General features: G+C 42.5%; 1 protein-coding gene across 4 annotated transcripts; it reads right to left on the bottom strand.

Moving 5' to 3' along the window:
* Positions 1-117: 117 nt before the first annotated feature.
* On the bottom strand, positions 118-19,630 carry s26a2 (Sulfate transporter). Of its 4 annotated transcripts, none has more exons than XM_014138169.2 (3): positions 19,517-19,630; positions 3,290-3,931; positions 118-2,803 (listed from the first exon to the last, which is right to left on the bottom strand). In XM_014138169.2, exons 2-3 carry the CDS (start codon positions 3,872-3,874, stop codon positions 1,241-1,243), a joined length of 2,148 nt encoding a protein of 715 aa, XP_013993644.1. In that variant the 5' UTR covers positions 3,875-3,931; positions 19,517-19,630; the 3' UTR covers positions 118-1,240.
* Between the last annotated feature and the right edge of the window lie 3,847 nt (positions 19,631-23,477).

Here is a 23,477-nt window from a genome sequence, read left to right as displayed (position 1 = left end):
AAGTGTTTCCAATGTTCCATGTTATTTTGCCAGGTAATAATTGGCACACTGCGTGCTGAAAATGGCATTCATTATAACTTCACAGTTTCAAAATCATTAGTCATTTAAATTACACAATGTACTGTAATAGTTTATTAAACCATGGATTTCCAGATACTGTATAAATATACAAAATTATTGTTTCTTTTGGTAACTCAAATGTACAGATTTTAAGAAATATTAAATGGGAATTTAATTATTTAATGAGATTCCAAACTTCAAAAGTTAATTTGAAAAGTCAACTAATATTGTAAATCTTGAGGTAACATATTGGATTAGTAACCATAGGTTGTGTTTTAGAAAATAAATTGTGAAGTTGAAATGTACTATGTTACGGTGAATCTGTTGTCCTGGTCAAACTCAAAATGTAACATAAAATAGATTGATACTCCCTTGATTATTAATTGGATGGTCAATCATAAATCCCCTATAAAACATCCAGCGCATTAACAGTATCACTGACACATGGTCATCACTGTACAAAAGCTTGCTTGTCTTATAATTCAAGTATAACATTAAGGGAATATTTTGTTGTTGAAAAGTTCAATAGGTTCCTATAATGTTAACTGTAGCTGTAGGTTATGTATTGATTGAAGAGTCAAGTAAAATCTCCCTCCAAGCACTTCCCTTTTGGCATTATTCCATTTGAGGATTCTTAATCAGCATATTCATCTATTAAAATGTAAAAAATGATGTATTGATGCCTCTAAGTGAGGAGCAAAATTACCAGTGATGCTGTTTGCTCACTTTATCTTTCATAATCTTGCATACATACACTATTTAACTCTTCAACTACTCATTCTCCCTCACATAAAAAACCCTTGTTCTTCTGTGATCAGTCTTCACCAGAGCCATTTATTTATATTTCCATTTATTTGGATATATATGGCTCTGGTCCAGTGGAGGCTGCGGAGGGGAGGACGGCTCATAATAATGTCTGGAACGTAACAAATGGAATGGCATCAAATACATGGAAACCATGTGTTTGATGTATTTGGTAGCATTCCACTGATTCCGCTCCAGCCATTACCACGAGTCTGTCCTCCCCAATGAAGGTGCCACCAACCTTCTGTGTGTCACCAATGGATGTAGATCGGGGTTCTCCAACCCTGTTCCTAGAGAGCTAGCCTCCTGTAGGTTTTTACTCCAACCCCAGTTTTAACTATCTTGACTCAGTTTATCAACTAACAACTGTGCTAGATTAGGGTTGGATCGAAAACCTACAGGACGGTAGCTCTCGAGGAACAGGGTTGGAGAGCTCTGATGTAGAAGCTGCCCTGTCATTTGCAAATCGAACTGCAGCATGTACAGTATAAAATGACAAGTTTTCCATGTCTTTGTCAGCCTTCCCAAAGAAAGAGCCTTGTCTGAGAGAATCTATGACTGTGGTGTTACAGCTCGCTAGCAGCACCGTGACACCCACCTCCTTATAGTCTTTAAGGATCCCTTTGAAGGTTTGCATCCCTGTTGAGTCTATGAAGGGCATGGCAGAGCAGTCTAGGATGATCGTATGTAAGTCAAGTTCTCTGGACCCCAGCCCTACCTTTACCTCTCCATTAGTATTCTCGGCTCTCCCAGCCTCCTTCGCTGCCAGTGTTTCCGCTTTTTTCTCTGCTTTCCTCCTCCTGGTCATCTCCAGGAAGGGTTCCAAGCCCACGGCTTTGTACAGAGACTTCAGGAAAAAGTCCTTGTTTGCATAGTACAGCGGGGCCTGGAAGCGGAAGATCTTTACTTTAGGGAGAGACTTGAGGTTTTCATACTCCTCCATATCCTCGTAGTGGGCAGTGTCATGGATCTGTCCCAGCAGAGATACCTTGGGCTTCTGGGTCTGGATGATGATACAGAGCATAGAGAAAACTACCCCAACCACCAGCCCCATCTCCACACTGATCAGAGCTGAGGCACTCATCGTCACCATCCAGACAACAGCGTCCATCTTACTGACGCGCCACTTACTAGGCACATCTCTGAACTTACGGAGAGCGCCCCTTAGGCTGACGATGATGATACAGGCCAGGACGCACTTCTGGAGGGAGTAAAAGAGGGGGGCAAAGAAGAGTAGGACCAGGAGAACGACAAAGGCACTCACAATGCTGGAGACCTGAGTCTGGCAGCCCGTGGAGTCTTTCACCATGGTCTTAGCCAGGGCAGCGCTGGTGGTAAAACAGTGGAAGAAAGAAGGGATGATGTTACAGAAAGCAATGGCCATCATCTCCTGGTTGGGGCGAACGGTGTAGCCGTTCTTCTTAGCAAACATCTCAGAGAGGGAAACCGTGAAGGCAAAGCTGATCACAGCCAGTGGGATGGCGTCGAAGGCCACCCGGGGCATCAACCCAAAACTGGGCACCTTAGGGGGGATGAAGCCTGTGGGGATAGCCCCAGAGACATTGGAGTCGTACCGTCTATGAAAGTCTCCAAAGTGGGACGCCAGTGTAGCGATCGCCACCACCACCAGCTCTGTGGGAAGGGGGATCTTAAGACGGTCCTTGTAGCGCTCTTGGAGCTCCTTCCCCGCCACCAGGACGGAGATGCAGATGGCACTGGTGATCAGGTCACAGTAGTTGGTATTCTGGATGTTGCTTAAGATGTTGATCCAGGTGACCACCACTGTTCCGTAGCCCTGGTGGCGAGGGATCTTGAGCCCCAGGAGGTACTTGGCTTGGACGGTGAGGATGGTGAATGAGGCGCCAGTGGCGAAGCCGTCCAGCATGGGAGCAGAGAGATAGACGGAGACAAAGCCCAGTCTGAACACAGCCATCAACACCTGGAAGGAGACAACCATTTTTATCAGATAGTTAATTTAATCTATTCTGAAGTTCAATATATTCAGCACAGTCATCTTTGATGTACAGATGTAGGATCTTCATTTGATCACTCTTTTATTGGCGAGAACTTTCCTGTACAGCAGGAAATGCAAACTTCTAGCATATTCAAGGCTTAAAAAGGCTTCTAAAGTTCGTAATTTCCACTTAAAAATGTCAGTCTTGATTTGCCCTAATGAAAAATCTCAACTCCTACAATAAATTCCCATTAATTATAATCTACATAATTTCCTGTTGCTGCAGGATTTATTTTCTGCTGTAGAAATATGGTTCATATTAAGATCCTACATCTGTAGGTGATCTACGATGTTTGACATCAGTGTTTAATCAAGTAAAATAATTTCAGGAGTAATTGTTACATCTGTTTCACTAAATCTTCAAAGCAGTTTTGAGAGTGATGAATCAGAGTGATTGAATTGAAAATGTACCTGGTAAATCCCAACCAAAAACGTCATGGCTGCTGCGATACTGATGGCATAACATTCTTTCCCACATTCCATGCCGAAGGCCCCCATGGTCAGGTTGACTGCTGAGCTGTCTGAGTCAACTGTCACATTCAAGATTCCATCTGCTTTGGTGTCATCCAAATCGAACCCTGCCATATACACCTCTCTGTCCACCACCTGGCCCACCATAAGGCTCATCAGACTGAATATGCCCACAGACACGTGCCTGGAGGTCCCCATGAAGAAGTAGATGATGTTGGCGAAGAAGGAAGTGTAGAGGCCATAGATGGGGTCTACTCCGGCCAGCAGACAGTAGGCGATGGCCTGAGGGACCAGGATGATGCCTATGACGAGGCCCGACATTAGATCACCCCAGATATACTCTTTCAGCTTGTACTTGGGCAGCCAGAGCACCACAGGGAATAACCCAGTCAGGGTAGTCTTGACCCTGGGCATGGAGCAGGACAGGCTACGGCTCAGCTTCGTCTTCAGGATGGCCATGGGCTCTTTCTGCTTCCTGACCCTCCGCTCCAGGTGGGGAACTTCTGTGACCTTGGCTTCCTCCATGGCCTCTGGAAGTGGTAGGCTGTGGTGGTGGTCTTGGTGTGGCGCTTAGCCGTGCTCCTGGAATGAATCAGACAGAGAACCTTCACTCATCATGACACTCTTTGATCATTAGATAGTGTTTCCTCCCTGAAAGGAAACAATGATTAAACACAGCAACTTCCAAGCTAGCATTTGAATTCAAGGGGTGTTACATCACTCACATAGTTTGCTAGTTAAACTTTGATGGGTAGTGTAGACCGATGAAACTGTAAGTGATTTAGTGAAAATAGCTTCACTGTATGGATAACATGAATACATTGAAAAGCAAAAACGTGTCATTATATATGAGAGATAAGTTAGTCTATCCTCATAGAGCCTGCTGTTGATGTGCTCCCACATCCAGTTCAATATTGCACAGCGATGTTCAGCACAGTGGCAATGGAAAAACTTACTCAACCTATCTCAGATTGCCCCTCAATCCAAAGACAAACACAGACAATGTATTGACAGTCCATATACAGTGCCATAAATAAGTATTTTTCCCCTTTCTGATTTTCTGGACTTTGACTAGGCCATTCCAAAACTTTAAATGTGTTGCTTTTCAGCCATTCTGATGTAGTCTAACTTGTGTTTTTTGGATCACTGTCTTGCAGCATGACACAGCTGCGCTTTAGTTTCAGCTCACCGACAGATGGCCTGACATTGTCCTTTAGAATTCTCTGATACAGAGCAGAATTCATGGTTCCTTCAATGGTGGAAAGTCGTCCAGGTCCTGAGGCAGCAAAGCATCCCCAAATTAAATAAATTAAATACGTATCAAAATGTTGTGTTTGTTGTTCATTCAGGTTCCCTTTATCTAATATTAGTTATTTTTTAAAAGATGTGATAACGTTCAGTGTAAACAATATGCAAAAATAGAGAAAACCTGAAAGGGGACAAATAACTTTTCACGGCACACACATTAAAATAAGCAAATACTTTTGTATTTGCTTATTTTAATGTGTGATTGTATTACTTTTTATCCTGCTGATTAGTTTGTGTATGTAAAGTGACTGGGTGTCTTGAAAAGGGTTCAAAATAAAATATGTTATTATAATAATAATTATTATTATCGCATAAAACTCCAATATATCTTAAATGGGACCTAACCGGAAAGTATCAAAGCATGCCTCTAATGATATCAGTGAACATTTTTAAAAAAGACTCCATTTCCCGCTGTGGACAATCTGAACATTCCTAGATTGTGATGAATGGGTAATACAGACATTCACCATAGAGCCAATCGTCTCATCATGTCTTCAGAAGCACTAAACGATGCAGTATATGATAACTAGGATGATAATCCCTTACAGTAGCAGTACACAGAAGATCAAGTCATCATTGTGTCCTATCCTAACCTCATTACAACTGTCTAATGGTCTTTGATTCCTGCTTTTGCTTTGTGTGCTGAAGTCAACACCCACCCCCCATGTACAGCAAAAACTGCACTAAGGGGACTCAAATAGTAAAATTTTAGGTAAAAAATCTAATCGGTAGACACTCCAGATTTAAACACTATTTGAACACTATTTTTAACACTCTCTCCTCTAAATGATATTCTATACCTGTATTAAAACATCTAAATGCATGATATGGCATGCATACTGTAGGTTACAAAGTTAGGCTACTTGTTATTCTAGCAACGTTCAGGCTGAGGTAAAACAATAACTCACCCACACTGTGTTCTGCCAACCCAAAGAGTAATGCAAACTGGGTGTCTTAGTTTTATAGTCAGGTACATGTATCTTCAGGTATACCTGAAAATAATCACTGCTATCTGTACTGTCCCTCACACTTACAGCCAACATGTGTCACACGCTCGCTCTTTCTCTCTCTACTTTTGTCTCCCCTGTCTCTCTGGCAGTGTCATACATGCACCTCGCTCGCTTCCCCCGAGGAGACTGACAAAACCGGTTTCTGTGGCAAATTTATGTTGGATGAGAATAAAGATAAGGGCAACCCTTGGCCTGACACTGATCATTATCATGGGGGGGGGGGGGGCACTGTCTCCTCGAGTCAAGATCAGGGCAATAGGGTAACATAAGTCAATCATTTACTGGCTGGTGTGGCTTATCTTCCACAGTGTTACTATTCAGACCTAACTTGGGATCTGGTTGTCCAACTGAAATTGAAGAAGGGTCACAAATTGCAAAAGCCAAACTGTTCACATAGTTCCAGTTGATACCGTCGCCTGGTATGGTTGCCTTACAACAGATAGGGGCTTCATTCACTATTGACTGGACACCAGATTACTGATCCCTGCTCTCAGTTGATCAATGTATTGCATGCATTTACATAATATATGTGACAAATATGGAAATGAAAAAACAAATGCACATGCTTTTCAGAACCAGACTTTTTGAATTAGACAGAATTAGACAGTCCTGTTTCCAGAAGCCTAGGGAAAGGGAAAGGGGGATACCTAGTCAGTTGTACAACTGAATGCCTTCAACTGAAATGTGTCTTCCGCATTTAACCCAACCCCACTGAATCAGAAAGGTGCGCTTCGTAAGGTTTGTGTTCACATACATTATTTTTTACTTCTGCTTTGCATATTAGTCATCATTGATGGACTACTAAAATATGTGTTGTGTTTCTGGTTTCTAGCTATGTCAAAGACTTAAAGGCCCAGTGCAGTCAAAATTCAGTTGTTCCTTTGTTTTGTATCATATTGTACAACAGCTGATGAAACTAACGCTGTAAAAGTGTGAACAAATTTGATAAGTGTTATTTCCTGATAGTTACTGGTTGAAAATAAAATCTACACAGGACCTTCTAATCAGCAGGTTTGCATGGGCGGGAGTTTCGGCTTGCCTGGTGACATCACCAGGAGGTAAATTGGTTAATAGACCAAAAACAGAGTTCCAAACCTCTCTGCCAATAACAGCTAGTTTTCAGTTTTCCCCTCCCAACTCAGACTACTCCCAGACAGTCATGGCAAAATCCTTTATTGTGGAATATTTTTCTTGCAAAAACCTATTTTTGTCGATGTTGTTTTTATTTGTTTTTTTTTGTAGTATTACATACAACACATATGGTATAACACAACACAAAAAAACTGAACGAAACGGCCACTATAGAAAACACTCAAATTTGTCTGGTTTATGTTTGATTTTGTAATGTCTAATGGGATGTAGCTAGATAGTTCAGTCCTCTAGTTTGTTATGAGGCTTTCCAATTGATGGCTCAATTTTTTTCTCTCCAGCAATTCGATATCTGTGACCAATGGTGCCCCCCAATTTCTTCCTTTAGATCTGTTTCCCATTGTTTCCTTTTAGGCGCTGAACCACCAGGTAGAGATTCAAACAACCCTTGATATACCCTTGGCAATCAACTTCTTTGGCGTAGCAGCTTCTTTCAGTATTTTTTCTATGTAAGATGCCTAAGGTTCATCCAAATTCCGTTGGATCAATTGAATACTTGTTTTTTTAAGAGGTGTTGACAAGCTGAATGTACCGAGCTGTCTGTTTAAAATACTTGCACACAGCTTGGACACCCATGCATACCCCACAAGACATGCCACCAGAGGTCTCTTCACAGCCCCCAAGTCCAGAACGAACTATGGGAGGCGCACAGTACTACATAGAGCCATGACTACATGGAACTCTATTCCACATAAGGTAACTGATGCAAGCAGTAGAATCAGATTTAAAAAACTGGTAAAAATACACCTTATGGAACAATGGGGACTGTGAAGTAACACACACAAAGGTACAGACACATGCATATGCACACATTGTGATATTGTTGTGTGGTGGTATCAAACATTTTGTATTGTAGATACACTACCGGTCAAACATTTTAGAACACCTACTCATTCAAGTTTTTTTTTTCTTTACTATTTTCTACATTGTAGAATAATAGTGAAGACATCAAAACTATGAAATAACACATATGGAATCATATAGTAACCAAAAAAGTGTTAAACAAATCAAAACATATTTGAGATTTGAGATTCTTCTAATAGCCACCCTTTGCCTTGATGACAACTTTGCACACTCTTGACATTCTCTCAACCAGCTTCACCTGGAATGCTTTTCCAACATTCTTGAAGGAGTTCCCAGATATGCTGAGCACTTGTTGGCTGCTTTTCCTTCACTCTGCGGTCTGACTTTATTTAACCAGGTAGGCCAGTTGAGAACAAGTTCTCATTTACAACTGCAACCTGGCCAAGATAAAGCAAAGCAGTGCGACAAAAACAACACAGAGTTATATATGGGATAAACAAACGTACAGTCAATAACACAATAGAAAAATCTGTATACCGTGTGTGCAAATGAAGTAAGGAGGTAAGGCAATAAATAGGCCAATAGTGGCGAAGTAATTACAATTTAGCAATTTACAATGGAGTGATATATGTGCAGATGAGGATGTGCAAGTAGAAATACTGGTGTGCAAAAGAGCAGAAAAACAAAAACAAATATGGGGATGAGGTAGGTAGTTGGTTGGATGGGCTATTTACATATGGGCTGTGTACAGCTGCAGCGATCAGTAAGCTGCTCTGACAGCTGACGTTTAAAGTTAGTGAGGGAGATATAAGTCTCCAACTTCAGTGATTTTTGCAATTCGTTCCAGTCATTGGCAGCAGAGAGCTGGAAGGAAAGTCGGCCAAAGGAGGTGTTGGCTTTGGGGATGACAAGTGAAATATACCTACTGGAGCGCATGCTACAGGTGGGTGCTGCTATTGTGACCAGTGAGCTGAGATAAGGTGGAGCTTTACCTAGCAAAGACTTGTAGATGACCTGGAGCCAGTGGGTTCGGCGACGAATATGTAGCGAGGACCAGCCAACGAGAGCATACAGGTTGCAGTGGTGAGTAGTATATGGGGCTTTGGTAACAAAATGGATGGCACTGATAGACTGCATCCAATTTGCTGAGTAGAGTGTTGGAGGGTATTTTGTAAATGACATCGCCGAAGTCAAAGATCGGTAGGATGGTCAGTTTTACGAGGGTATGTTTGACAGCATGAGTGAAGGAGGCTTAGTTGTGAAAAAGGAAGCCAATTCTAGATTTAACTTTGGATTGGAGATGCTTAATGTGAGTCTGGAAGGAGAGTTTACAGTCTAGCCAGACACCTAGGGATTTCTAGTTGTCCACATATTCTAAGTCAGAACCGTCCAGAGTAGTGATGCTAGTTGGGGCGGGCGGGTGCGGACAGCGATCGGTTGAAGAGCATGCATTTCATTTTACTAGCACTTAAGAGCAGTTGGAGGCCACGGAAGGAGTGTTGTATGGTGTTGAAGCTCGTTTGGAAGTTTGTTAACACGGTGTCCAAAGAAGGGCCAGAAGTATACAGAATGGTGCATCTGCATAGAGGTGGATCAAACAATCACCTGGCAGCAAGAGCGAGATCATTGATATATACAGAGAAAAGAGTCAGCCCGAGAATTGAACCCTGTGGCACCCCCATAAAGACTGCCAGTGATCCGGACAACAGGCCCTCTGATTTGACACTCTGAACTCTATCTGGGAAGCAGTTAGTTAACCAGGCGAGGCAGTCATTAGAGAACCCAAGGCTGTTGAGTCTGCCGACAAGAAAACGGTGATTGACAGAGTCGAAAGCCTTGGCCAGGTCGAAGAAGGCGGCTGCACAGTACTGTCTTTTATCGATGGCGGATATGATATCGTTTAGGACCCTGAGTGTGGCTGAGGTGCACCTGTGACCAGCTCGGAAACCAGATTGCATAGCGGAGAAGGTATGGTGGGAAATGGTCGTTGATCTTTGTTAACTTGGCTTTTGAAGACTTTAGAAAGGCAGGGCAGGATGGATATAGGTCTGTAACAGTTTGGATCTAGAGTGTCTCCCCCTTTGAAGAGGGGGATGACCGCGGCCACTTTCCAATCTTTAGGAATCTCAGACGATACAAAAGAGAGGTTGAACAGACTTGTAATAGGGGTTGCAACAATGGCGGTGGATAATTTTAGGAAGAGAGGATCCAGATTGTCTAAACCAGCTGATTTGTAGGGATCCAGATATTTCAGCTCTTTCAGGACATCAGCTATCTGGATTTGGGTGAAGGAGAAGGGCCAGTTGGGCCAGTTGCTGTGGGGGGTGCAGAGCTGTTGGTCAGGGTTGGGGTTGCCAGGTGGAAAGCATGGCCAGCCGTGGAGAAATGCTTATTGAAATTATCGATTATCGTGGATTTATCAGTGGTGACAGTATTTCCTAGTCTCAGTGCAGTGGGCAGCTGGGAGGAGGTAGTCTTATTCTCCATGGACTTTACGGTGTCAGGGTGTTTTTGTGCTGTCAGGGGCAGTCAAGTCTGGAGTGAACCAAGGGCTATATCTGTTCTTAGTTCAATCGTTTTTGAAAGGCGCATGCTTATTTAAGATGGTGAGGAAAGCACTTTTAAAGAACAACCAGGCATCCTCTACTGATGGGATAAGGTCAGTATCCTTCCACGATACCCGGGCCAGGTCGATTAGAAGGGCCTGCTCGCAGAAGTGTTTTAGGGAGCGTTTGACAGTGATGAGGGGTGGTCATTTGACCGCGGACCCATAACGGACGCAGGCAATGAGGCAGTGATCGTTGAGATCCTGGTTGAAAACAGCAGAGGTGTATTTAGAGGGCAAGTTAGTCAGGATGATATCTATGAGGGTGCCAATGTTTACGGATTTGGGGTTGTACCTGGTAGGTTCCTTGATAATTTGTGTGAGATTGATGGCATCTAGCTTCGATAGTAGGACGGCCGGGGTGTTAAGCATATCCCAATTTAGGTCACCTAGCAGTACGAACTCTGACAATAGATGGGGGCAATCAATTCACATATGGTGTCCAGGGTACAGCTGGGAGCTGAGGGGGGTCAATAACAAGCGACAACAGTAAGGGACTTATTTCTGGAGAGATGGATCTTTAAAAGTAGAAGCTCGAACTGTTTGGGCTTAGCAGTTCTGTCTTAGTTGTTCTGCAGTTCTGTTCTGTAATTTGGGATGGAAATTTCCTAAGCCTCATCCCAAACCATCTCAGTTTGGTTGAAGTCGGGAGACTGTGGAGGCCAGGTCATCTGACGCAGCACTCCATCACTCTCCTTCTTGGTAAAATAGCCCTTACACAGCCTGGAGGTGTGTTGGGTCATTGTCCTGTTGAGAAACAAATGATAGTCCCTCTCAACCCAAACCAGATGGGATGGCATATCGCTGCAGAATGCTGTGGTAGCCATGCTGTTAAAGTGTGTCTTGAATCCTAAATAAATCACAGACAGTGTCACCAGAAAAGCACCCCCCACACCATAACACCTCCTCCTCCATGCTTTACGGTGGGAAACACACACGGGAGATCATCCCTTCACCCACACAGCGTCTCACAAAAACACGGAGGTTGGAACAAAAAATCTCCAATTTAGACTCCAGACAAAGGGACAAATTTCCAACGGTCTAAATGTCCATTGCTTGTGTTGCTTGGCCAAAGCAAGTCTCTTCTTCTTATTGGTGTCCTTTAGTTGTGGCTTCTTTGCAGCAATTCGACCATGATGGCCTGATTGACACGGTCTCCTCTGAACAGTTGATGTTGAGATGTGTCTGTTACTTGAACTCTGTGAAGCATTTATTTGGGCTGCGAATTCTGAGGCTGGTAACATTCCTGTGGCGGTCTTCATGAGAGCCAGTTTCATCATAGCGCTTGATGGTTTTTGAGACTGCACTGGAAGAAACTTTAAAAGTTCTTGAAATTTTCCGTATTGACTGACCTTTATGTTTTAAAGTAATGATGGACTGTTGTTTCTCTTTGCGTAATTGACCTGTTCTTGCCATAATGTGGACTTGGTCTTTTACCTAATAAGGCTGTCTTCTGTATACCACCATACCTTGTCACAACATAACTGATTGGCTCAAACGCATTAAGAAGGAAAGAAATTCCACAAATGAACTTTTAACAAGACCCACCTGTTAATTGAAATGCATTCCAGGTGACTACCTCATGAAGATGCTTGAGAGAATGCCAAGATTGTGTCATCAAGGCAAAGTATGGTTATTTGAAGAATCTCAAATTTATATATTTTTTATTTGTTTAACACTTTTTTGGTTACTACATGTTTCCATATGTTTTATTTCATAGTTTTGATGTCTTCGCTATTATTCTACAAGGTAGAAAATAGTAAAAATAAAGAAAAACCCTTGAATGAGTAAGTGTGTCCAAACTTTTGACCGGTAGTGTATGTAGTAGTGTAATGATGTTAATATGATGTACTGTTTTATCTTTTGTTATATATGTAATGTAAGTGTTTTAATTCATATGTTTTGACAACAGGAAGAATAGCCTTGGCAGCAGCTAATGGGAATCCCTAATAAGTACAAATATAAATACAAATAAGATTTCTGAGTTGTAAGAACTTAAAGAAATCGGCCTTGGACAATCCAAGTCTTTCTTGTAATTGAATGAATGACAATAGAGATCCATCATAGTACATATGTTCCAAATTAATGATGCCACTTTGGATCGAGGACTTAAGGGTGTTATCATTAAATGCTGGAGGGAAGGTGGGGTTATTCCAAATAGGGGTGCTTGGTGATATTGGTTCTTTCCACCTCATGAATGTATGTACATTTTCCCAAATATAAATGGAATTGAGTGTCATTGGATTGTCTGTTTTTTTTCTTCAGTGCCTTGGACCCGTAATAGTAAATATGCTTTAGATCATACAGTATTACATTTGTGGCTTCGGTACTTCTCCATGCACAAGGATAGTCTGCTGTCCATTGTTTAAGTGAACGCAGTTGTGCAGCCCAGTAATACATCTTCATATGAGGTAGTCCAAGACCTCCATCTTTTTAAGGTAAACCCGTCAATTTGACTCTAGAGGTCTTTGGAGAGCAGTCCATTTATTTTATTTAAAAGTTGGATGGAATTGAAACTGGCAAGGCCTGGAAAAAATAAATAAACCTTGGTAATATATTAACTTTGATTATGTTGACCCTACCTAACAGAAATAGGGAGAGATCGACAGAGATTGTCTGAAGACATCCTGTTCCGAATAAACCCTGTTTGATCTGAGTGAATCAACTTTGGTATTACTGTTTCTATGCAAAAAGCCAATACCTTAGCAATGATTTTGTAACCCAGATTCAAAAGTAATACTCGGCAGAAGCATCTGCATGACAATGGATCCTTGATCCTCCAAACATAGTTACTGGGGAAGTACATTTTTCTCTAGGGCTACAGTGAGCATAAGTACAGTAACATAGGCTTTAGTAATATGGGATGAGAATGTTTTTAAAAATTCCACTTGAAATCCATCAATACCAGGTATTGTTTGCCTGAGGTAGAGTACCTCATGATAAGCTGTAGACCACACTATCTACCCAGAGAATTTTCATCCATATTTTTCATAGCCGTCTATTTACCACCACAAACTGATGCTGGCACTAAGACCGCACTCAACGAGCGGCATAAAGTCATAAGCAAACAAGAAAATACTCATCCAGAAGCGATGCTCCTAGTGGCTTGGGACTTTAATGCAGGCAAACTAAAATCAGTTTAATCTCATTTCTACGAGCAACCAGAGGAGAAAAACTCTTTATCATCTTTACTCCACACAGAGTCGCTCGCATACAAAGCTTTCTCTCGCCCTCCATTTGGCAAATCTGACCATAATTCTATCCTCCTGATTCCTGCTTACAAGCAAAAACTAAAGCAGAAGTATCCACTCGCTCAATACGGAAGTGGTCAGATGACGCGGATGCTACGCTACAGTACTGTTTTGCTAGCACAGACTGGAATAAGTGCATCGACGACGTTGTCCCCACAGTGACCGTACGTACATATCCCAACCAGAAGCCATGGATCACAGGCAACATCCGCACTGAACTGAAGGCTAGAGCTGCCGCTTTCAAGGAGAGGGACACTAATCCGGATGCTTATAAGAAATCTCGCTATGCCCTCAGATGAACCATCAAACAGGCAAAGCGTCAATACAGGGCTAAGATTGAACCCTACTACACCGGCTCTGATGCTTGTCGGATGTTGTCTGGGCTTGCAAACTATTACGGACTACCAAGGGAAACCCAGCAGTGAGCTGCTCAGTGACACGAGCCTACCAAATGAGCTAAATGGCTTTTATGCTCGCTTCGAGGCAAGCAACACTGAAGCATGCATGAGAGCACCAGCTGTTCCAGACGACTATGTGATCACGCTCTCCATAGCCAATGTGAGCAAGACCTTTAAACAGGTCAACATTCACAAGGCCGTGGGGCCAGACGGATTACCAGGACATGTACTCAGAGCATGCGCGGACCAACTGGCAAGTGTCTTCATTGACAACCTCTCCCAGACTGAGTCTGAAATACCTACATGTTTCAAGCAGACCACCATAGTCCCTGTGCCCAAGAAAGCGAAGGTAACCTGCCTAAATGACTACCGCCCCATAGCACTGCTTTGAAAGACTAGTCATTGCTCACATCAACACCATCCTCCCGGAAACCCTAGACCCACTCCAATTCGCATACCGCCCCAACAGATCCACAGATGACACAATCTCAATCGCACTCCACACTGCCCTTTCCCACCTGGACAAATGGAACATCTATGTGAGAATGCTGTTCATTGACTACAGCTCAGCTTTCAACACCATATTGCACACAAAGCTCATCACTAAGCTAAGGACCCAGGGACTAAACACCTCCCTCTGCAACTGGATCTTGGACTTCCTGACGGGCCACCCCCAGGTGGTATGGGTAGGCAACAACACATCTTCCACGCTGATCCTCAACATGGGGGCCCTTCAGGCGTGCGTGCTTAGTGCCCTCCTGTACTCCCTTTTCACCCATGACTGCGTGGCCAAGCATGACTCCAACACCCTCATTATGTTTGCTGACGACACAACAGTGGTAAGCCTGATCACCGACAACAATGAGACAGTCTATAGGGAGTAGGTCAGAGACCTGGCAGTGTGGTGCCAGGATAGCAACCTCTCCCTCAATGTGAGCAAGACAAAGGAGCTGATCGTGGACTATAGGAAAAGGATGGCTGAACACACCCCCATTCACATTGACAGGGCTGTAGTGGAGTGGGTTGAGAGTTTCAAGTTCCTTGGTGTCCACATCACCAACAAACTATCATGGTCCAAACACCAAGACAGTCGTGAAGAGGGCACGACAACAACTTTTCCCCCTCAGGAGACTGAAAATATTTGGCATGGGTCCCCAGATCCTCAAAAAGTTCTACATCTGCACCATCGAGAGCATCCTGACCGGTTGCATCACCGCCTGGTATGGCAACTGCTCAACATCTGACCGTAAGGCGCTACAGAGGGTTGTGCGTACGGTCCAGTACATCACTGGGGCCAAACTTACTGCCATCCAGGACCTATATACTAGTCAGTGTCAGAGAAAGGCCCATAAAATTGTCAAAGACTCCAATCACCCAAGTCATAGACTGTTCTCTATGCTATGGCACAGCAAGCGGTACCGGAGCGCCAAGTCTAGGTCCAATAGGCTCCTTAACAGCTTCTACCCCCAAGCCATAAGACTGCTGAACAATTAATCAAATGGTCACCCGGACAATTTACCCCTTGCTCAACATATTGTTGCTTGGATTCCATGGCAGCAGTCTCTGCAGATCGGGTGTTTATTGTGTTATATTCAAGCTTCAAAGTCTTCAACTGTTGAAGGGTGTCAACATTTCTATCTAAACTGTGCTTTCTTCTAGGTTGTGGATTTTCTGTTCTAGTATTTCTAAATCTTTATTGGTCTTCTTTTTCTTATGTGAAGAGTAAGACATGATACGAACTCTCATATATGCTTTAAGAGTTTCCCAGACAATAGCTGGGCATACTTCATTATCTACAGTACATTTATTTCCAAAAACATGTCTATCTGTGTGTGTTGAGATATGAGGTAAACTCCTTATCTCCAAGTAAAATCGCCATGTTTTTGCTATTGGCACAAGATATTTTGTCAATTGTTATGGAAAACTATTACAATAAGGTACTTAATTGTTACCAAGAAATGATTTGATATTGATATAAAAAGGGCTGCATTTGGCCTTTAAGATTTAGCAAATGAAGCCATTGATTAGTCTCGGAATCCCAGACCTAGGCAACATGCAGGAACATGGTACATTGTGGGAGGCAACTCGTCTGTCTAGACTAGAGACAAGCCATTGATCGCATCACTCCAAATTTGCTATGTGAAATCCCAGTGTCCTCAATGTTATGGCACAGAAATCGATCTGTGACCTTAGCTAATAGTTCCTGTTTCGTGACCTGAAGTGATGTCATATGTGGACCGAATATTAATAAATAAACTAGATTGAAATCGCATTTGAAATCCAATTATGATATGGCATGACTCCATCACAGATCCATCACATTATCACACACTATTTATTTCAGTTCTTTGCACCCCATCATTGTGAGGTATTGTTTGTTTTGTGACACACTAGTTGGAGTGCTGTGGTTCCCGTGAGTTAATCCTCCCATGTATGATAGTTTTGGCCTGCCTCACTAATGACGCCTTTTAACTATTCCCTATTCCCTGCCTAAAATGTAAAAATGTAAATGTAAATGTCTGTACTTTAGCCTATCGGATTTCCTGTTATCAACCTATTGCCTGATCCCCCGGATGACGTTACTAGCCTTTTCCCTGCCTGTACTGTTGCCTATTTGGGACCCCCTGTGTATGACCTTCTGCCTGCCCCTGGACCCAGCTACCTGCCTCCTCCTGTGGTCTTTTACAAATAAACACCTGCTGCGCCCTGTGCTTGAAACCAGCTCTCTGTCTCCCATTGTGTTCTTTACACCTAGTAGCTGAGGAATGTAACTGTTGTTCTTGCATTTTGTGTTGTGCTGTACTTAATTTTATTTTACATTGTATTGATTTCTGTTTTGTCTCACATTTTATTTTATTTTTGTATTACTGTGATCAGTGCACCCTTGAGAATGAGACCCTGGTCTCAATTGGTTTTCCCTGAATAAATAAAGAATACAAAACGAATTCAATTACTGAAGGTCTGGGTCATTAATATGAAATTGTGTAAACATAAAATAAACTATATGTATGGGGTGATCCTTGTGTATAGAATGATATTATAGAGCAGGTGTAGGTAACTAGATCCGGCCGCGGGTTGGATGGTCGGGGGGCCGAAACATATATATACTGCTCAAAAAAATGAAGGGAACACTTAAACAACACAATGTAACTCCAAGTCAATCACACTTCTATGAAATCAAACTGTCCACTTAGGAAGCAACACTGATTGACAATAAATTTCACATGCTGTTGTGCAAATGGAATAGACAACAGGTGGAAATTATAGGCAATGAGCAAGACACCCCCAATAAAGGAGTGGTTCTGCAGGTGGGGACCACAGACCACTTCTCAGTTCCTATGCTTCCTGGCTGATGTTTTGGTCACTTTTGAATGCTGGTGGTGCTTTCACTCTAGTGGTAGCATGAGACGGAGTCTACAACCCACACAAGTGGCTCAGGTAGTGCAGCTCATCCAGGATGGCACATCAATGCGAGCTGTGGCAAGAAGGTTTGCTGTGTCTGTCAGCGTAGTGTCCAGAGCATGGAGGCACTACCAGGAGACAGGCCAGTACATCAGGAGACGTGGAGGAGGCCGTAGGAGGGCAACAACCCAGCAGCAGGACCGCTACCTCCGCCTTTGTGCAAGGAGGAGCAGGAGGAGCACTGCCAGAGCCCTGCAAAATGACCTCCAGCAGGCCACAAATGTGCATGTGTCTGCTCAAACGGTCAGAAACAGACTCCATGAGGGTGGTATGAGGGCCCGACGTCCACAGGTGGGGGTTGTGCTTACAGCCCAACACCGTGCAGGACGTTTGGCATTTGCCAGAGAACACCAAGATTGGCAAATTCGCCACTGGCGCCCTGTGCTCTTCACAGATGAAAGCAGGTTCACACTGAGCACATGTGACAGACGTGACAGAGTCTGGAGACACCGTGGAGAACGTTCTGCTGCCTGCAACATCCTCCAGCATGACCGGTTTGGCGGTGGGTCAGTCATGGTATGGGGTGGCATTCCTCCATGTGCTCGCCAGAGGTAGCCTGACTGCCATTAGGTACCGAGATGAGATCCTCAAACCCCTTGTGAGACCATATTCTGGTGTGGTTGGCCCTGGGTTCCTCCTAATGCAAGACAATGCTAGACCTCATGTGGCTGGAGTGTGTCTGCAGTTTCTGCAAGAGGAAGGCATTGATGCTATGGACTGGCCCGCCCGTTCCCCAGACCTGAATCCAATTGAGCACATCTGGCACATCATGTCTCGCTCCATCCACCAACGCCACGTTGCACCACAGACTGTCCAGGAGTTGGCGGATGCTTTAGTCCAGGTCTGGGAGGAGATCCCTCAGGAGACCATCCGCCACCTCATCAGGAGCATGCCCAGGCATTGTAGGGAGGTCATACAGGCACGTTGCGGCCACACACACTACTGAGCCTCATTTTGACTTGTTTTAAGGACATTACATCAAAGTTGGATCAGCCTGTAGTGTGGTTTTCCACTTAAATTTTGAGGGTGACTCCAAATCCAGACCTCCATGGGTTGATAAATTGGATTTCCATTGATTATTTTTGTCTGATTTTGTTGTCAGCACATTCAACTATGTAAAGAAAAAAGTATTTAATAAGATTATTTCATTCATTCAGATCTAGGATGTGTTATTTTAGTGTTCCCTTTATTTTTTTGAGCATTGTATATTATAATCATTTGAACACTGCATATTGACCACAACTAAGCCCAACAAGAGTTGTATTTGAAAATAACAATAATTTCATACCTTGATTAAATTGAGACATGATCATATGTCTATTTTTTTATTAGTGGGAATACTTTGGGACAGATTTCCTAAATAAAGAAAAAAAAGAGCAGATGATTTAAAAAAAAACTGAAATCCCTTCCCCCTTCCCATTTTTTACAACAAAAAAACTTGGGGGGGCACCAAAAAAGACAGCGAATGGTTTTGGCTCACTGGCCGCCTGTTGCCGAACCCTTGTTATAGAGCATTTTATAACAGAATATCTTAAACACCAACTAAAGAGGGCTTATTCACTATTCATTTATTCATTTCATGTAGGTTTTTGCTTTGTGTGGCTGTGTTTCATAGTGAATGGCACTAATGTTGGTGGGCTGAAGAAGTGGCATTCAACAGACCCCTCTCCAACAGAGTAACAGGCTTCAGTAGAGTAATGGTACTAAATTACTGTAATCTGTAAAGGGAGGGGTCGCTCATTGTTGTTTAAGTGTGACAATGTGCAACACAATACAGTTCATCATCAGTTTATATACAATGCATTCCAGACAGAATATACCTCTTGAAAAACCTGTATATGTGAAAAACATGCAGAGAGGAATACACCATGCTGTTGAAACATTTACCTTTCAAGTTAATATTGAAATGAGGACGTTATTATAAAACACATAAATAAATAAGGCAATACCTTGTTTTGTAAATGTGTAAGTATATACTGTAGAAGGCGCACTATACATAACAGTTCTGAGAGGATTAAAGCTGTCTCTGTAAATACACCAGAGTCGGGGTGTTCTCTGATGTACTATTCATTCTCAGTCTAGACATGTATCTGCTTTAGCTACAAAAGCCCCTCTGCAGGGGTCCATTTGTGGCTGCACAGAGACAGAGCCAACATTGTGAACAAGGAGAGGAGACTCACCCTGACATAAGGAACGTGGAGGCTTGTGAGAGGACACAGTAGCCATGCCTCCTCTTCTGAGATCTTCACTGTGCGCACACACACAGGCCTGATTCCGTACAACCGGATGGAGCAAAGCATAATGGGAATAGCAGCCTCATTCTCATCCAGGCACCACTCATCTAATCCTCCAATCACAGAGCGAGAGAGGAGGGGACAGGGGATGGGGTGTGTGGGCTGGGTTGTTACCATGGAGACTGAGGCATCCATTCACTGATGGGACTGAGAGTCTGTGTGAGGGGGTGGAGGGAATGAACAGTCTCTCTCGAAGACACAGAATGCTCATGAACTGTGTTGTTCGTGTTATATAGGTTGCCGAATATATAATGCTTTCTCTAGGACATTGTCACATCACTAGCACTGTTACTTTGTAAAATGTGTCACTGCCAAGTACTCTATTATCTCCCCGGGTAGCCTACCTCAGCAACAATATGTAGGTGCTCTATTCTATTCTATTGTTGGGTCCTTTTTGCAGTACTGGCTGGACAGAGAGGACTTTTTTATGCCAGTTCAGTCTTACATACATGGAACATCTTGTGTAAGTAAAGGTTGCAAAATTCTGGGAACTTTTAATAAATTCCCTGGTTTTCCAGAAATCCTGGTTGGAGGTTAACGGATTTCCTGCTTATTCCCTCCTGATTCCGGCAATCCTCCAGCTGGTATTTTGGCAAAAGTTTTTAAACGTACCCAGAATTTTTGCAACCCTAGGTGTGAGATTAATTAAAAGTCCTTTACACATTAACTTCCTTTGAAGAGAGTAAACAGTTTTTTGTAACAACATGTAAATGTTTGAATAGGATTAGTCAGCGAGCTTGGAAAAGTGACCTATTGGTAACCATCTCAACCATCTGAACATCCAGGTTTACAGCAGATAAACTCTTGACCTTGAGATCCACTCTAACTAATACCCCTTACATACCAAGACGTTTAGCCACAAACTTTACCATGCCGCCAACGTTTCGCTGCCTTTTCTATATATCTGAAAGATATTGCCGGTAACAAAGCCTGTAGTCTACTTTTATTTCCAGCAACGAAGGTAGTCATGAATGCGATAGAATTCTGCCTATGGTTTAGAATGAGTAGAATCAGAGCTTAGCTTGAGCAGCAATGTTGAACGTTCCCCCTTTGATCCTGACAAGACGGATGGTTTCAAAATAATAAGAGCGATATGTAGTTGCAAAACATACTTTGGCTTGCTTAAAATTACATTTTCCAAAAGGCAATTTGTGTCATGAAAAAGTGAGTTTTGTTTCCAGCTCAAAGTTCCCCAGTCATTGTTGTCTAGTTATTGTTGTTGTAATGTCCTTTGGGTTATATTGTAACCATAGAATAATTTGTTTTTACATCTAAAACCTTAGGTCTGGCTATAATGCTGAGTCAAACTAAGTTCACTGTAAAGTCCATACGTTTTTTGTTTCTTAATCGGTCACCAATTACTTTATGGTTTTGTCTTTTTAGGACTGGGGTGAACAGTTGTTGAAGGAAAAATAATGTATTCCATATAGATTTGAGGTACCATAAAAATAAAAAAAATCCATAATCATTGCACGTCACTCATTCTTCCCCATGAGTGTGGTAGTACTAATGATGGTGGATAAATAAAATAGTTTACTCAGGCTGTTTACCATAGAAAAGATGGGCGTTCCCTCTAGTGTGTGAGCATGCTCTCCTCATGAGCTCACGGTTCCTCCAGAATATCTGGCATGCTCAAGCGAGGAAGGGAACAGCTTGCTCTGGTCAACTGTGTTCCCACAGATTATCCATTATATTGATCAGATACTCAAGTGGCCGCTTGAACAATTATTCGAAAATGGAAGGCGGTGGGAGGAGGCAAGATCAGGTGGGCCATTCTAGCGTGTGTGAACAACAGGCACTGCTCCTGTGTGAAGTATTTTTTCTTAAAGTTTCCGGGACTTATATCAGTACACTCGTAACAACCTAAGCATTAAGAAACGTATAATCAATCAAATAAGCGATCATACAAAATGTGGGTTAGGGTTGAGTGTCTTGACTTTTCTTCAATCTCTGTTAGGCCAAATTAAAAATACCATGTGCCACTAGAGGGCACAGTCTCCTATCTTGAGTTCTCACCATGCCACAATCACCACTGTTGAATAGTACAGAAAGGAAGTTAGAAAAGGCAATGGAAACTGCATGGCAATGAAACCAGCCTGTTCTCATAGACTAGACATAACATAGTAAATGTAAATCCAGGACACTCAAATTAGTATGATATGTTACATTTCATATGGTATGTATTCATTTGTGATTGTCCATCATATGACATTACGAATTACAATTCATATGATATGTTATGAATTTCATGTTAATAGGCAGTTGGTCAGGGTGGATGGTAGCGTGTTAACGCGAATGTCTAAGCAACCCAAAGTTTGCGTGATAAAATGTCATCACAGACAACATAACAATTTTAGCTAATTAGCAATTTTGCAACTACTTGGTGAATGCACAAATTTGTAAGTCGCTCTGGATAAGAGCGTCTGCTAAATGATGTAAATGTAAATGTAAAATGTACTTAGCATGATAGCTAACCCTCTAACCCTAACCTTAACCCTTTAACCTAACTCCTAACCCTAACCTTAACCTTAACCTTAACCCTGACCTTAACCCTAACCTAGCTAACGTTAGCCACATAGCTACACATTTGCTGCATTTACATTTACATGCTGCATATCATACGTTTTGCAAATTCGTAACACATCATACGAATTGTAATTCTTAACATTTAATACGAAATGGATGATGGACATTCACAAATAAATACATACCATAAGAAATGTAACATATTATAATAATTTGAGTGTGCCAGATTTACATTTACTGTGTTACGTCTACCCCTGAGTCCAGGTTGATGCAACAGGTGTTTGTGAATGTTTACTTTATCTATTGATTCTTATGATATAACTACAGTATTTCTCAGTGGGTGATCATGGTTTAAATATAGCTTTTTATACAACGGGTGGGTCTAATCCCGAGTGCTGATAGGTTAAAGCACATTCCAGCCGGTGTCTATTCCACAAGTTACATCAGGCTAAATCTATGATGTTAAAATGCATATTTACTCTGTTCCATCTGACTGCGTGATCCACTGTCTTATCAGTGGCACAGCAGTCTAAGGCACTGCATCTCAGTGCTTGAGGTGTCACTACAGACACCCTGGTTCGAATCCAGGCTGTATCAGAATTGGCTGTGATTGGGAGTCCCATAGGGCGGTGCACAATTGGCCCAGCGTCGTCCAGGTTTGGCCGGAGTAGGCCGTCATTGTAAATAAGAATTTGTTCTTAACTGACTTGCCTAGTTAAATAAAGGTTCAATAAAAAAATACAAAAATCAGCCCAGGCAGGGAAGTTAAAAACTTTCCAATGCCATTATTACTGTATGTATGTAACCTTTGTATGCTTGCAATGCGCAATGATGGAAAAGTACTGGGTAAATGGAGATGTACTGCTTTAGTTCTCAGGCTGAGAATGGTCTGCACCTGCTGATAGTCATGCAGCCTCAAGGCCGAGATAGCAGAGTGAGAAACCACAGTCTAGACATGTTTTTCTCATCTTAGATACTTTGTATCTAATCCAATGCAACAATGTTAAGGTATGATTGACGGTAGGTTGTCCACACCACTAGTATAAGGAGCTTTGTCTCCTGTTTCGCCACACAGATCTTTACTATAGACTACTGAGGTACTCTGTATGTGAATCTCTGTCTGCAATTGCATTTTATTACTAAAGAGTTTTATACCAAGGTTCCTGTGTCTGTGACATCTATCTGGAAGACTGATTGTTAAAGGAAACTTACATCACCCCATGCAAAGGACCACCCAACAGGAGGAAACAGTTCCTGAATAACTAGCTTGATAAGCCTATTGCAAAACTACAACTCAGCTATTCTGTTAATACACAAAGTC

This window comes from Salmo salar, chromosome ssa13 (assembly GCF_905237065.1).
Source record: "Salmo salar chromosome ssa13, Ssal_v3.1, whole genome shotgun sequence".
NCBI lineage: Eukaryota > Metazoa > Chordata > Actinopteri > Salmoniformes > Salmonidae > Salmo > Salmo salar.
Note: the sequence above shows the minus strand (reverse complement) of the source record. Positions and strands in the feature narration are given on the sequence as shown.